The 13,315-nt window shown below is 38.6% G+C and overlaps 1 protein-coding gene across 4 annotated transcripts in view; it reads left to right on the top strand.

The window, feature by feature from the left end:
• The window catches only part of LOC122776081 (copine-8-like), a 49,693-nt gene that overhangs the window by 29,384 nt on the left and 6,994 nt on the right, over positions 1-13,315 (top strand). For all 4 annotated transcript variants that reach the window (XM_044036440.1, XM_044036439.1, XM_044036443.1 and 1 more), the window contains 9 exons: positions 589-693; positions 1,329-1,370; positions 2,080-2,155; positions 3,046-3,102; positions 3,839-3,900; positions 4,162-4,208; positions 5,748-5,929; positions 8,957-9,084; positions 11,072-11,174. In XM_044036440.1, coding sequence (XP_043892375.1) covers positions 589-693; positions 1,329-1,370; positions 2,080-2,155; positions 3,046-3,102; positions 3,839-3,900; positions 4,162-4,208; positions 5,748-5,929; positions 8,957-9,084; positions 11,072-11,174 — 802 coding nt within the window. The remainder of the gene's footprint in view (positions 1-588; positions 694-1,328; positions 1,371-2,079; positions 2,156-3,045; positions 3,103-3,838; positions 3,901-4,161; positions 4,209-5,747; positions 5,930-8,956; positions 9,085-11,071; positions 11,175-13,315) is intronic.

Below are 13,315 nucleotides of genomic sequence, written 5' to 3'. Positions count from 1 at the left end.
CGGACATCAATTTTCTCAGTAAACAAATGTGTTTCTCTAATTTTTACACACAGAGACGCACACACATAGGACCTAAAGATGCCTGAAATGTATGTAGGTCCTTAGTGTAATTTCTCATGCTCAAAAAAGCACACATGCACAGGATATACGGTCTCGCTGATGTGCTGTTACGTAACGGTCAGTGCTGTATACAGTATGTGACAAATGCCATCCAGCCATCAGCAGGACGCAGCGAGAGGAAAACTGAGCACAGTTAAAAGGACATCGTTGACATGAGAAAAATAATTGGAGAAATGGATATGTAAGATGGAGTTAAGTGAAAACTGTGTGTTTGTGTATGCCACAGCGTAATTCGGCTGCAGTATCTCGCACTTTACACATTCTCTATTTGTGCAGCTGGCTATTTACTGATGCAGCCTAAATGTTCAGCCCTGGGACATAATGACAGCAAAGAGCCGCACATCTAAAATGAACAGCCAAGAGCAAAGTTTAAGAAATACTTGGGACAAATGTTTCCACACACAGGGTTTGTTTGAATTTTAAAGATGATTTGCCATCTGTTAACAGTATTTAATGTATATTTCATAGGTATACCATTTGCCACAAAACAGAAGTGGTGAAGAACACTCTGGATCCAGTGTGGCAGGCTTTTAAAATTCCAGTCAGGGCACTGTGTAACGGAGACTATGACAGGTACAGTAAGATACCGCAGGAAACATTTTCACGGTGATGATAACTCGAGTTGAACCAAAAAAGATGTTCTTTTACAGAGTTTATAAAAGTGCAGAACATTCTCAGTGACACAGCAGTTAGTCTATTAAATGATTTAATTTAGTTTTACAGCCAGAAACCAAAGAGTTTACATAGAATTACATATTTACTCAGACATCAGGCACAGCATAGCATTTCAGAACTATCATTTTCTTGTCTTTAAAGGTGTAATCTGTGATATTTGATACTTGTGGCCCAGGTGCATTCAAATGCCAGTATGTAATGGAGCATATTATACATTTATGATGACTTTGTTCAAGTACAAACAAAATGCCACAATGCCTATTGTTTCTTTCCCCCTCAGATAATAGCTTCTTGGGTTATGACAGAAAACTGGGATTTGTAATGGCCTCTGTGTTTGTTTGCTTTTTAAGTCTTTTTCTGTTGTCTGTATGTTACACCAGGATTTAATGATAATTACATCAAAATAAATTATCATCACATTGACCCTGGTCTTCCATGGGAATTTGCCTGATTTTTAAGCAAAACAACTGTAAATAAGTAGTATTCATTGTTTTTTTAATCTTCCTCTCACTTTTATTTCTCTTCCCCTGCAGGAGCATTAAGGTGGAGGTGTATGACTGGGACAGAGATGGAGGGTGAGTCGACCATGCTTTTTTTATTGACGTCCTGCTGTATAAGTCATCCCACAAGGCCCCGGAGCAGTTTGAATGTGTTAAATACCTCTGAGCTTGATATTGTGATTTTCACACTTTAATTTCTGTATGTCCTACAAAGCTTTTTCAAAAATGTATGTCAGTGTGTGTTATTGCATGTCAACTGCCTGCTGTTGGTGTAGAGGAAATATCACCACATCACTCCACATCAAGAATTAATACGGTTTAAACGGTCTGAACAGATAACTTCACATTGCGAAATGGAGACAGTGTTAATCATTCAGAGTGAGGGAAGTCAAGCTATTAAGGGCCACAGTTTGCCCCTGCAGTTGCAGTTTGACATTGTTAATTTCACAGGCTGTTTTTGACATTTCAAGGGCGTTTTGCCTCAAGCTCTCATTAAATCCTGACCCTGATGCCAACTACACTGATTATCTCCATGAAATTATGAAATTAGATGCTGTGCCCTACACCCCTGGTAACCAAGGAGCTTGTTAGTGACATTCCTTGATTTCTCCCGTACTTTGAGCAACACTTCACATGACAAATGACTGAACAATCACTTGCTCTTGATCAGGCAGCTTTACTGTTATTATGGGTTATTTTTGCTTTTGTCTAAAGTTGTTTCACGACAGTATTGTTAGACAGAACATGTGGAGTTTTTTTTTATCAGACTATGCTCTGTTCACAGCCACGACTTTATCGGCGAGTTCAGCACCAGCTACAGAGAAATGTCAAGAAACCAGTCACAGTTCCACATCTATGAGGTGATTCTCTTCATACACAAATGCGAGTTGTGCAATTTTCAAATTGCAGTAGGTGCAATATTTTCTTAAAGCCTAAATGTGTGTCAAATTGCCATTTTTAGATAAAATATTGTCCTGATCTATACACATCATATTCTACAGACTGGAGAAAACATCTTTGTTTCTCACAGATCTGCACAAATATCACAGTAATCATTTTAAAGAGTTTATTCAAATGAAAATGAGAATAATTACATTAAAAAATTCCATTCCCTCTGGTAATCGCATTTTGATATTTAGAATCTTTCAGCCCTCTGTACATCCCATGAATAGTACTTGTACCCAACATGGTCTCTAAGTTTTAATGTATTTTATTATAAGAAATTGTTTCCTAAAGCAGATGATTGTGTTCTACTTTCTTTCACATCACTAACTAAATTCACCTATAGCCGTTTGTCCGACACACACTGACCCAAATGAATACATCATTGATTATGAAAGAACTCTCATGATTATTTTAGAAGACTCTTCCATTCTCTCATGCTCAGTGTACTTTGTCCACCTCCATGAACTCCTGCAGCAGCTGTGTCTGAACCATAAATCACTGAAGGTCAACAGTCAGTAAAGGTGCTTATGAAGCACAGTCTGAATCACTTTAGTGAGGAGACAAGAAGGGCACTTTTTCCTCACTCTTATGTTGACTTTGCTATTTTGCCAAGCTTTGTGCTGACTCTGAATATTATCTTTTATGAAGAAAATTGAATTAGCACTTTTGATACATGCTGTGATCCCTCTGAAGCATTAAACTGTAATTTCCTGTTCAAACTAAATGTGGTGATAAAAATTTCTCTCCGGGACAATTTATTAAAACAAGGATTTACTTTAATTTTATAGTGTTTGTTTCTCCACAGGTTCTAAATCCAAAGAAAAAGGGAAAGAAGAAAAAAAAGTACCAAAACTCAGGCACGGTGAGTTGACAGCCTGCTTAAGAGTTTATTATTTATTAACCAGTAGATAGTGATCACTGATCATGATATCAAAGATGCAGGTAAAAGACATAAGGGAAATCATCTTTGTAATACCCACTCCCAATGGTCAAGGAACGTGTTAATACCAGGTGTGTAGTGATCCTTTTTAAAGCTTGGGACAGCACATGATGTTTACTTTATCAATTGGATTATCTAAATGATTAATCCAAAAAAGACCTCAGAAAATATGCAAAATAGTAACCACTGAGGGCTTGCTGTGGCTCCGTTTCCAACATTTTCTCTGATGTCACAATTCCAGCACGATTAATGCAGGGATGCTGTTTTAGTCCTAAGAGAAGCCTTTTAGTGAGTTTTCAGATTGTCCATTAGTTTGTCTTGTAGTCAGCAGTAGAAAATATGTAAATGTGTTCTCAACACTCAGTCTGTTAAACAAATTATTACGATGGATCATAAAGTACGTCAAACAAATTGCAGTGTAGTGATAATTGGGCAAAAAAAGCCCATAGATTTATTGTCGCTCGAACAAGCGGGGCCCCTCTTTGAATATAATTAAGTTAGACACAGTTAGATCATATCTGGGTAATAGAGCACATGAATGAACTGTGTAATTATTGATCTACACCCGCCTCCTATGTTATGTGTGACAATGTTGGAGAGAATAACAAGGTGAGGATGGTGTCACTGTAAAATTGACTGTTTAATTCCCACATGTCAGGTCACCCTCCTGTCCTGCCTGGTGGACACTGAGCTCTCCTTCCTGGACTACATCAGAGGCGGGTAAGTTCACTGTAAATGGCAGCATATAAGATTATTTTGCGATTAAACGGCAGCATCGCTCCCATCATATTAATCCCTGCTGCGGTTACGATGCAGCGTAATCTCAGTGTAACTGCACCGTGTTTATCTCTTAGCTCCAATATGAAAACGGACTGCTGTCGATAACCCGCTGATTAGTTGCTGTATGCTTTTAAACATGCTGTGGTATAATCTGGCATGACTGATGATTCCACCTTACTCCTCGTGATTATTTTCTCGTAGGACCCAGATTAATTTCACAGTGGCGATTGATTTCACGGCATCGAATGGTAAGTGTGTTCAAGCTTTGCTTTTATCAGTATCAGTGCATGAAACTTGAGTGATTCATTTTAATTTGATGAGACCTAACAAATTCCTCATCAGTCCATCTTTACTTATTCTAATCGCTACGCTACCATCTCCTTTGATCCAGTAGGACGGTTTATTTGAATATTATCTGTTGCTTTTAATGTTTGTGCTCAGTTTGATGTTTCTTACAAATATTTTCCACAGACCAAATTTTCCATCGACGACATTAAACAAAATTAACATTTAGGTGCCAATGACGATTTGTCCCAGTTGTGATGGATGTTTTTAATTCACAAAGGAATGATAATAACAATAATTCATTGCAACATCACAGATAAGATGGGTGGCTTTCCTTTTAATGGCTCTAAACATGTATATACATTTTAATTCAACTAATATAGAGAGAGATAAGAAAGATCACATAACCGACATCTGCTGTTTAATTCCTCAGGGCATGTGTTTGACTGGGAGTGTGTTTTCTTCCCTCTGACAGATTCAAATTGTTATACGTGTCAGAGAATGTTATGCATGTGCTTTCTCCAGAGCCACACATGTGTTTAATATACAGCAGAAATCTTGATAGTGTAGCTCACAGCTCTGCAAGGCTTTCACAACATTTACTTTGGGGTACGGGAACTCAGTTGTTCTGCAAATGAGTTGTGTGAACATGTAAAGACTTCTGTTCATACATTGCACTGAGACATTATTACACCAAAGCACTTTTTCTGAAGAAAAGGCCATTTCAAGAGTAAAGGGACATTGCATAATTTGCTAAAATCATCAGGACTTTGACTGAAGAATGTTACACTTTAGCTGATGGTGGTTACCATCAATATTGGGCTGATTTAAAATGCTTTTCCTCACATTAATCATTCATGTCTGAACAGATGGGAATTGTACTTTTTTTGTTGTGTGAAGTTTATTTTTTTAGCTCCATTAGTTTTTCTTTTCATTCAAACACAGATGTAATCAGACTGATAGCTCTCTATTTACATATGCATCACTCCACACAGCAGTCCAAACACATTGGCTTCATATTAAAGATAATGCTTGTGCTATTCTGCACTTTTCTTAACAATCAAATATGGAAACACCAAATCTGCACCCTATTGTACTGGGTTCCTCTCCCACATGCACTGTCCTGCTGCTGTTGTAGCTCACCATACGTGTATTTATCTGCAGCTAAAAATAGTCCCCGACAAATGCACTATTTACTGTTCTCGCTTTTAGCAACATCTACTTGTAACCACTGAGCCCAGCTGTTTGAATATATTACCGACTCTCTTTTAAGAAATAAAAAAAAAATGTGTCTATATATTTAAAAAAAAAAAAGTCTTATTTAAAGATGAACTAATAATAACTAACACCAGCATCTTTAATGGTGCCATTGTAGTCCCAGTTCTTTTGAAGTCATTTTTATGTCTTTATTTTTATCTGTTCTAGTTCCTGAGTTTTAAGTCTCGCAGTACAGGGAAAACAGGCAGTGTTTTGTTGATTCTGTTTTGTTGAATAATTCTCAGGTAACCCATCTCAGCCCACTTCACTACATTACATGAGTCCATACCAGCTGAATGACTACGCGATGGCATTGCGGGCGGTTGGAGAGATCATTCAGGACTATGACAGTGACAAGATGTTTCCTGCTCTGGGATTTGGTGCCAAGCTCCCCCCAGACGGACGGGTTTCTCATGAATTTGCTCTGGTGAGGAAAAAGCTTTGTTTCATTCGTGGCATCATCAAACTCTTTAACCTCATTATCATTAATCTTTACACTAAACATGGTTAAAATCATTTATTTATCCACCTTGGAATCTAATCTTGCAAAACATGTAAACAAGTGATATTTAAAATGTATAATTATCTTAAAACAAAGCCAAGGAAAAGATGACTCTCCCCCTCTTCATCCAACTGTATCCTAGTGGATCCATTTTATTGGCACTAATCAATTTAAAGGCTTCCGTGCCTGTTGGAGGAGCACGTCTGTCAAAGCTTACATGACTTGTTTACTTATTTCTCAAGCAAACATGTAACAAAGTTATAATTGAACATTGGAACACACACATCCTCCCAACAGGCATTTCCCTACACACTGGACCAATTACCGGCAACAGTCTATTGGTGGGTGGTGAATGCTGCTGTCCAAAAACATGAATAAATTCAGCCAACCAACCTGCTCACAAATGAAAGCCAAACGAGCTGTTAAGTCACTGGCAGTGACAAGAACAAATCCTTCAGGCACAGAAACCTCAACTCTTTTCATTTATTTATTCTATACAGTGTACAGTCCAACTGGACAAACAATTTTCATTTTGGTTTTGAAGGTCTTGTATGTGGGAATCATATCCATTGTGGATAATTCATTAGTATCTCTGCCCTTCATTCAGCATTCAACCATTCACCCATTTAACCCTGAACACCAACCCATTCCATTCCATTATGTTAAAACGTGTATGTACAGAGGCTATACAATAAGAATGTGCATTATAGTGTCTTCTATCTCTTTTTCAGCACAATCTAGGCAATCTTATTTTTAATTTTCAACAACTCTATGAGCGCACCTGACCTAAGCAAAAAGTACTCACATTCTTTTGAATCTTGAAATGCGTCACAGTTCAAAGTTTGCTTGGCTCATTTTTATGAACAAAAAATAAAATAAAAATGCCTATTTTGTGATTTCTGCACAATTATCACTACTCCTGGTTGGTAAAAAATAATATGCAATATAAAATTAATCACACAAGAAGATGGAAAAACTCATTTTGTAAAGTCTGAAGATGTGACCTCATACACTTCCAGCATGTCCATATAAGGAGTTATATTATTCCCACGGCAATTTATCAAGGGTGTGCCGCATTAGCACTAATAAGGGTAAAACATCTCCTAATAGGTTTCCACCAACTGTAGATAACCTAGTGTGTTGGTGGTTCAAGAGCACCAGCTCCCAATCAAGACATGAATGTCTTATTCCGAGCTAATGAAGATTCTATAATTATTTTATTTAGGTTATTAATGGTAAAAAAATGACGATTGTGCTGCTAATCCTTGGAGTCTGGTCCATTTGACTTTGGGCGTGTAGACATCCTGACCATTCCTCAGCTGCCTATCATTCTCTCCTTGTTCTGCCACTTTCAGATGTTGCTCTAGAGGTGGTTGAAACCATTACAGCTGCTTAGTGTTTAGTAACCGTCTCCCCTGAGGTGCCAAAGCTCGAGACGGGCCACATATGCATTAATGTAACCATTAAGGATTTGACTTGTCAGCTCCTCAGGAGGAAGGCTCCAGCTGTGTTCGTTACAGTGGGAGAAGACCACCACTGAATCCGTATTATCTGTAATTATGTGAGATTCACGGGAAAAGGGTCTCATGTGCATCGTTTGTACTCATGGGCAACCGAGCAGAGTCAAGACTCAAGATGGTTTCTTGCCGCGATAATTAGAACACCCAGAACATATGGGTGGTAAATAATGCATTGTGCTGCTGCTTCATATAAAACCTAGTCAACCAGACATCAATTTTAATTCTGCTCAAAGGATTTGTGGGCTGCAGAAAAATCAAAACACTGCAACTATTTTGTTTTTTAAAACAGAAACTTACCAAAACATCAAGCCAGTGCATGAACTGAATGTAGATCTGAGTCGTGTGCAGTTGTAACCTTGTGCAAACAAATTGCATCTCACTTGAATAGATTCTACCTAAATGTTTCTCTTGTTGGCCATTCCTAATGCACAGTTGAAATGTGAAATGGCCTCAGGGAAAGTCTTTACTGAGATGCTGCAGCAGAAAAATGTAACTGCCAACATTTTCCTAAAGTATGTGTAATAGCTCTATTGTAAGATTGGATTGTGCATCCTCAAGGGCTTGCAACCTTAGAGTGCCTATTACACTTGGTAATATATTTTTCTTCATAATATACAAATGTGATGCTAATGTTATGGCCATGAGGTGTCCAATTTGTGGCGTCTAAGTAGGCCTGTAATCCTGTTATCCTGAACTTTTGCCAATAAAATGTAATGAGAGGCATATAAAATCTACTAATACTTTATATTTTTCTCCTTCAAGGTGATGTTTTTTATGATTCATTTTAGCTGCACTGTTTTGGAGAATCATAAAACAATTTAATTACATTTCTAACTTTGATACATAGTTTGGAAAATGTGTGGAGGTCCCAGGTGTGCCAAACAAATGTAATGGAAGCAAGTTATTGTAATTGTCCTTGAATATAATTAACACATTTTTCTAAATATTGGCCTGCTGACATTAAATCAATGAAGACAAAACTGTATGTAAACTAACGATTACCAGATGGTGGCTGAAGACGGCACATACTACAGTGCCGAAGCTTCATCTGTGGAGTTTTTAAGAGTTACTGAAATTAAAAATCTTTTATGAAACTCATCAAATTCAGAGTTGTCTTATTAGAATTTACCGTCCATCTTAAGGTTAATATACTATATCCACAACCTTTAATTGATATGAAGCTTCTTATATTATATCTAATTTAACATGGCTTCTACTGACATGGGGATTATCAGACAATGATGTTCTGCAGATTTACATTTAACTTAAAATACTTGTTTTTTCATAAAAATCATAAATGTACATATCCTTAAGTGCAGTTTGGATTTAGATCGCATGGGATACTAAGGACCCTCATGCATAATAAGTATCATAATGTATTTGTTTTTTATTTTGCTACTCAACAACTCTTGATCTTACTGTTTTTGTGCAGAATGGTAATCCACAGAACCCCTACTGCAGTGGTATTGAGGGGGTGATGGAGGCCTATTACCAGAGTCTCAAATCTGTGCGTCTCTACGGACCAACCCACTTCTCCCCTGTTATTAACCATGTGGCCAGGTAGGTCCACTATAATCACAGCCAGAAATGTGGAACCCGTGGGCAGACGCAAATGCACACAACCGACGACAAGTACAGCACTATAGGGGCAAACTCCTGTGAGATCGATACATTTTGAAATTGTGGAAGTTTGTGTTGGCCGCTGTGCAGTAATCTGGTGTGCAGAGGCAGGGGGATTCGAATACATGTACTCATACTGGTGTCATCTGAGTGCAAGCTGAATTTACAGGGGTGGTTTGAAGACATGCAGTGGTGACCATCCTTCAGATGATTACCGGTCTGCATGTGATTAATGGCTTGCCACCAAGAGCAAAAAAAACTAAACATAACTGAGAATCCTCATTGCTGTAAATAATTGTCACATCATGGTCAGTGAAGTAAAATGCTTTCACTGGAGGATTTTTAAAGACCAAAACATAGTGAAATAAAATTTTTACAGGAGCTTATATCAGTCAATTCACTCTACTAACATCCGATATGAAAGGTCTAGTTTGTAGTATTTTCTGACCTCAATCGGACCTCTATTGTCAGATCCTCTCATGATTTTGAATATGCGACTGTAACGAGCACTCTCTCCACCTTTCATTGTAGACTTTCAAATTCCATCTCTCTGTCTCTCTCTCTCTCTGTCTCTCTCTGTCTCTGAGTACCATCCACCCACTCAGCCTGAGAATAGCTGCATTGTGCAACACTCACTCATGTGGAGAATCAGACTAAAACCCGAGTACAATGACATTGAATCACATTTCTAATGGTGTGTCTTGTCAAATCACATCAACTTTTGTAATATGACTTATTCAAAATAAGTGTAAGATGAAATATATAATATGTAACATTTCTGCATGACAATTTTTTAAAAAGACTGTTAAATAAGACATTTTTGAGTAGTGTACTTACATTAGCCAAAATGTTTCCAAAGCTCTTTAATTCCATAGAATTATGTCGTTCCATTAAATGTGACAATCCATGTCATTTGTCACCTTTTTAATGAAGGCATCCACTTTACATAGCGACTATTTCAAAGAGGATTGTTCATAAAACGTTGATAAATAATAAACATTTAAATGCTGTAAATGCTCCTCTTTACCTGATAACATGTCAGGACTAAATGTGAAACCATGGATCTGTTGGTCCTGCAAATATTTAACAATAAAAGCCTTGTTCGAAAAAAATTGCGTGTATTTACTTTGAAATTAGTAAAAAATGTGTTTTTGACACACATGACAGATAAAGATGTTGGCGACCTGTTCGATGCAGCTGAGAGACATTGAAGCAGTGGGTGCAGCTGAAATGAGGCATACATAGAAAGGAGTTTGTCCGTGTCAGTGTCACACAATACCTGAAGGTTGGGTGGCATAAAAAAAGCCAGCCAGCCAGTCAGTCATCATCTACCGCTTTATCCTCCACCAGAGGGTCGCGGGGGGTGCTGTGCCAATCTCAGCTATATCTCGGGCGATAGGCGGGGTACACCCTGGACAGTTCGCCAGTCCATCGCAGGGCCACACACAGATAGAGACAAACAACCATTCACTCTCACTCCTACGGTCAATTTAGAGTGTCCAATTTACCTATTCCCCACATTGCATGTTTCTGAATTGTGGGAGGAAGCCGGAGAACCCGGAGTGAACCCACGCACACACGGGGAGAACATGCAAACTCCACGCAGAAAGGCCCTTGTACCAACCGGGGCTCAAACCCGGGTCTTCTCACTGCAAGGCGAGAGTGCTAACCACTACAACACCGTGTGACCTGCATAAAAAAAAGTGTAATACATAATTATTAGTCTTCCTCATGTAAGCATTTTTTTGTGCTTTTTAATGCCAAAGCTAAGCCAAGACTGAGCCTAAAAATGACTCCAGGCTTTAACTGGACCACTTGTTCTCAATATAAGGGCAAATTGCACATTTTAGTACTGAAATTAAATGAATGTGTTCTTTTTAGTTAAGATTTTTGCTCATTTGTCGTCTGATCTGTCTTTCCATGCCAGGTATGCATCAGCAGTGACGGACGGCTCTCAGTACTTCATCCTGCTCATTATCTCTGACGGCGTGATCACGGACATGGCACAGACCAAGGAGTCTATAGTCAATGTACAGTATCACATTTAAACTCTGACTCAGTATGTGTGTATATTTCTGAGCTTCAAGTGTGTTTTTAGTCCATTCAGAATTCCCAAATTAACTTTTTACTATGTTAACACTAGAGGAAAAAGACATCACTGTGTTAGGTGCATGGTTCAAAGTGCTTGTACTGAGGCTCTTAATTATTCATGGTTGTACAGGAGCGTAACATGCAATAAACCAATCAGCGTGTCATCTCCCATTCCCTTTTAAAAGCCAAGTGCACTTGCAACTTGACACATTGCTATTATTATGGTCCTTGCCAGGAAGTAAGTGAGAGCACTTCTCTCCAGAGGGAGCGGGTTTGTTTAAACACCTACAGTATGATTATTGCCACAACTGATCATGTAATTAATCTGTTCCGCTCATTATTACTGCTGCATGAGGATTATGCAGGATATGCAACAGAGTAGAAGTCAAACGGGCTATGTTCAGATTACCAGCCACATTGTTCGGTGTGATTCTTTACAGATCACATTTCAAGTTTCACATTCAGAACTACAAGTGTCTTGTATCTGAACATGACGTAACTTTTTGCATGCGTCAACAGTAACAGAAAACAAATTTGTGTGACTCGGATGTATTTAAGATAAGATGTGCCTTTAATGATTCCACTTTGGGAAATTCAGTAACATAAACATGTCATACCACCCCCCGTCACCCTCATGTGGAGGATAAAGTGGTACAATATGGATGGATGGAAACTTGCCAGATCAATTATGTTCGTAAGTTTATTTTGGTCACACATTTATGTTGACACACATTAAACACATGTTCTCATAAATGAAGTTGCATCATCCTGCACATAAATAAATAGACTGAAAAGCTTATTTTGCCTACCCTAAGTACTTTCTTTCATAACTTAACTTGGCTTTCTTTAACTTAGAGTTTTTGAGTTGTTAAGGGCTTGCTCACTGCCGATGCCGGTCTAAGACAACGACACTCGGCGCATGCATATTGGGGAAAAAGCCACGTGGACTCTGACATGACCATTCTCATTCATGTCACAAGGACACATTCGATATATATTTGATCAAGTTGCACGGATGCGGTGATCAGTCATCTCTGGGGTCACAGCCTTGAAATAAATCTGATCCTCATCAACTGAAAAACAGATGGTAAACCAGTCTACTTTCTGCTGCCTTCACGGTAATGCACCGACAGTGTTCCTGTCCACATCTCATTTTAAGAACAACATGCACATGAGTGCACACATCGTCAGGAAAGAGACATTTGTTGTGGAAAGAAAAGAAAGTTTTCAAAATGCCATACAATTGTTTACCAAATGATTGTTAATATCAGCAGCAACGGCAGTGAATGTACTGAATGACTTTATTCATGCGGTTAATTTACTGTCGAGGATGTTGGGAGCCCTGGAGATCCAGCAGTGATTGAGCCAATAAGGGAAATTGTAATATACCAACTGACAATATGAAGGGGAGCATAATGAGAAACAGTCCATCAGGTGTCTTTCTTTTTTAATGCCTCACTCCCTCTCCTCTTTTTCATTTTAACTTGTGACGGGGGTGAGGGAAGAGAGAGAGGTCTGGTAACTCCCCTGCACCCTCATGATCACAGTTCATGTGTATAACTATTTTAGGGTGAGCTTGTGTATTATTGCCTCCCTCCCCTCCCTTCGCCCTCATGATGCAATGTTATTGTAGAGCAAGATTGGAGAGTAATTATTTACTCGTCTTCAGAGGATCCATGCCCCTCATATCTCTCAATTTTGGCGTTTGTCTAATGACTACAGTAAGTTATGAAACACTGGAAAATCATTTGTCACTCAAACTGCACGTTGTCGTCCCACTCAGCGACAATTTAATAAACAATATTGTGATGCAGGGTGGCGGTTCATTTGCAGCTCAGGGCAGAGAAAGAAATATTCAGAGTCATTTTTAAGATATCTAGCTTTGAGGGATGTAGACAAAGTCGTAGATGCATGAAATGAACTCCAGAACTGGCTGGAATATAGGGTTTATAAAAGTGGCTACTGAGGGCAGATGGACCTGGATTAATTCTGTGTTGGTCTATTGAGCCCCTTTTCTAAGCCCTTTGAATGTACAGACTATAATCCATGGGGTTATTTCACTGATGGCCTGCAGTGTTTA

Source organism: Solea senegalensis, linkage group LG10 (assembly GCF_019176455.1).
Source record: "Solea senegalensis isolate Sse05_10M linkage group LG10, IFAPA_SoseM_1, whole genome shotgun sequence".
In the NCBI taxonomy this organism is placed as follows: domain Eukaryota; kingdom Metazoa; phylum Chordata; class Actinopteri; order Pleuronectiformes; family Soleidae; genus Solea; species Solea senegalensis.
The sequence above is the reverse complement of the archived record's forward strand: the minus strand, read 5'-3'. Positions and strand labels throughout refer to the sequence as shown.